Source organism: Pyxicephalus adspersus, chromosome 9, assembly GCF_032062135.1.
Source record: "Pyxicephalus adspersus chromosome 9, UCB_Pads_2.0, whole genome shotgun sequence".
Classification (NCBI taxonomy): Eukaryota; Metazoa; Chordata; class Amphibia; order Anura; family Pyxicephalidae; genus Pyxicephalus; species Pyxicephalus adspersus.
The window spans coordinates 29,843,629-29,846,172 of NC_092866.1; the positions used below are offsets into that span (position 1 = coordinate 29,843,629).

The window sequence follows — 2,544 nt, forward strand, 5'->3', positions numbered from 1 at the left end:
ATATATATATATATATATATATATATATATATATATATATATATATATATGTGTGTGTATATATATATTTATATTTAAATATTTTTTGGTCTGACTGCTGTTAGGACTTGTTTAGTATTTGAGTTTATTCGGGTTTTACATTTCTTATGAGGTACCTACACAGTACAGTAAACTTTTTTCCATTGTGGGCAATGGCAGGTGTACGGTTATTCTAGCATCTAGCCTTTAAAACGTTCATTACCCTGACTATTTTCTTTTCTTTCTCTTTTTTGTTTGAAATATTGTTAAACCCTCAAACCTTTATACACCTAAAAGTAGATGCTCTGAATAAAAGTTTCATATTTTTATGTCATGCAATATTTGTGCAACAGTTTATACAACAATTGTATATATTTAGTGCATACAAACATGATATAATCGCAAATTTAAATGATATGTGTTCATTGTTGTTGAAGTGTTTTTTTTTTATTTACTATTCTTAGGCACTGTCCCGAAGAGGTGCACCTACAGAGCCACAAGGTGTAGAAGTGGCTCTGGCTCCTGAGGAGCTTGAATTAGATCCATCTGCCATGACACAGAAGTATGAGGAAAGAGTACGGGAAGCACAGGAACAAGTACAAAAAGAGGACTTCAGTGACATGGTGGCTGAACATGCAGCTAAACAGAAGGTATGCAGTTTGCAAACTTACAGACTATAAATAAACTAATGTCTGAACATCCTAGCATCATTGGAATGGTCATGGGTGGCGGCCGAGAAAGAAAGCAAATGTTACCAAAAGAAATAGTTGGGCTTTGTTTGGCATATATTTTTCAATATACTGGACAAATGACAAACAACCATATTCCATGTGCAAATTACCTCCCATAGTGTCAGTTACCAAGTAAACTGGAGAACATTTTAGAAGTAGGACAGATCAGTAAAGTAGCTGTGCTGGTATAAAATTAACTCCCCTAGCAGTAATCCCGATCGCTTAAAATAACAAAAACAACTCGCCTTGCTCCGTCAGCGTCCCCTGGCGTCCTGCTAGTCCCCGCAGGTCTTGGGAACATGTCCTCCTCCTCTGATCTCCAGCTGGAAACTGCAGGGACGATCTCCTGGAGTTCCCGGTGACATTGGTGCGAGCGGGAGGATCGGCAGGAAATTCAAATTTTGTATTGGATTCATTACAAAATATCTGTATTGAGTCCAATACAAAAAAATCTTCATATAATATTATATATAAATATATATATATATACATACACACACACACAGAATTAGAATGCTAGGGGGTTAAGATATGCCTGGGATCCAACATATAGGTGGCTGACTAAAATGGGTATATTTTATATCGGAAAATTAAGTAAAATGAGTAGTTACACTATCAACATTTGCTTAGGATGAAAACGGTAAAAAAAAGTGTAAGCCATTAAAATCCCACAAAAATGGAAATGTTCATAAGACACTTTATAACAATGACGCACTTAATTGCATAGTTATTCACAACAAAGTGTGTGTGTTGCAAGCACAATTTGTGGTCTTTTGTCGTTTGTACAACCAATTTCATTGATGTGACTTCCCTGAAACATCAGATTGGGCTTGAGTAAATGGTCCCTAAAATGTACACAATAATTTAAAGTGCAGCAGTAATTTTGTTTTTTACTCAATTTTTACGTCTGTCTTTTTTATCAATAATAAATGAGAGCTTAGTTAATACCCCAGGCTTGATAGGTTCCTGCTATTTTTCGTTTAGCTGTACTAGAGCAAAATTAGTTCTGATAAGGGCATATTAGACAGTTGTGCCTGTTTTAAAAAGGTGGACAATAGTGTATCAAATAATAATAATTTTCTGTTGGTTGTTCATTTGTCAATTTTGTATCATTTATTGTGACACTTTTTTTTATGTCTTTCTTAAAGCAAAAGAAAAGAAAGGGACAGCCACACGACACTCGCGCAGGAGGGAAAAAATACAAGGAATTCAAGTTTTGAGCACCATTTTTCAATTAATTGTTTTTCTTTGTTTGTTATAAAACCTGGTGAACTGCATTATATTTTTTTTATTAATTTTGTAAAGTCATTTTTTGTAAGATTATATAAAGTACTGTGCAAAACAAAGTCATAATTGCAACACTCTTTTAAAGTGACTAGATTTAAAAAAAAATAAAACGGTAGGCATATTTAATCCCTTTCTCCAGTTTGCAACCCACCTTAGATAGTATACTGTGGGAATCCCAAATGTGGTTATTTGGTAGGAATATTTGATCATTTTTATATACGTTATAGCGAGCCTAGAGAAGTCTTCATATCTAATAGCAATAGTGAACTATAAAAGGATTCCATAATGGTAATTTTTAAATCTGTGCTGTTCAACATTCTCATCCAATTATGTAAGGAAATTGTTATGTAATTATGTAAGGCAACTGAGAAGCAAAGCAGTATTAATAGAAAAATAGAAAGGTCATCATGTCTTTTGCAGTATGGAGTTAAATGGGAGACAAAATCTAGGTTTAAGTACCAAAAAGGTGTGTAAACAGAATTGCTGTGGCTAAATGTCTTACTTTCTA

At 33.8% G+C, this 2,544-nt stretch overlaps 1 protein-coding gene across 3 annotated transcripts in view; it reads left to right on the forward strand.

Annotated features, from left to right (window-relative positions):
• The window catches only part of SF3B2 (splicing factor 3b subunit 2), a 49,844-nt gene extending 47,678 nt beyond the window's left edge, over positions 1 to 2,166 (forward strand). For all 3 annotated transcript variants that reach the window (XM_072423059.1, XM_072423061.1, XM_072423060.1), the window contains 2 exons: positions 483 to 668; positions 1,898 to 2,166. In XM_072423059.1, coding sequence (XP_072279160.1) covers positions 483 to 668; positions 1,898 to 1,969 — 258 coding nt within the window. In that variant the 3' untranslated portion in view covers positions 1,970 to 2,166. The remainder of the gene's footprint in view (positions 1 to 482; positions 669 to 1,897) is intronic.
• The last annotated feature ends 378 nt before the right edge of the window (positions 2,167 to 2,544 follow it).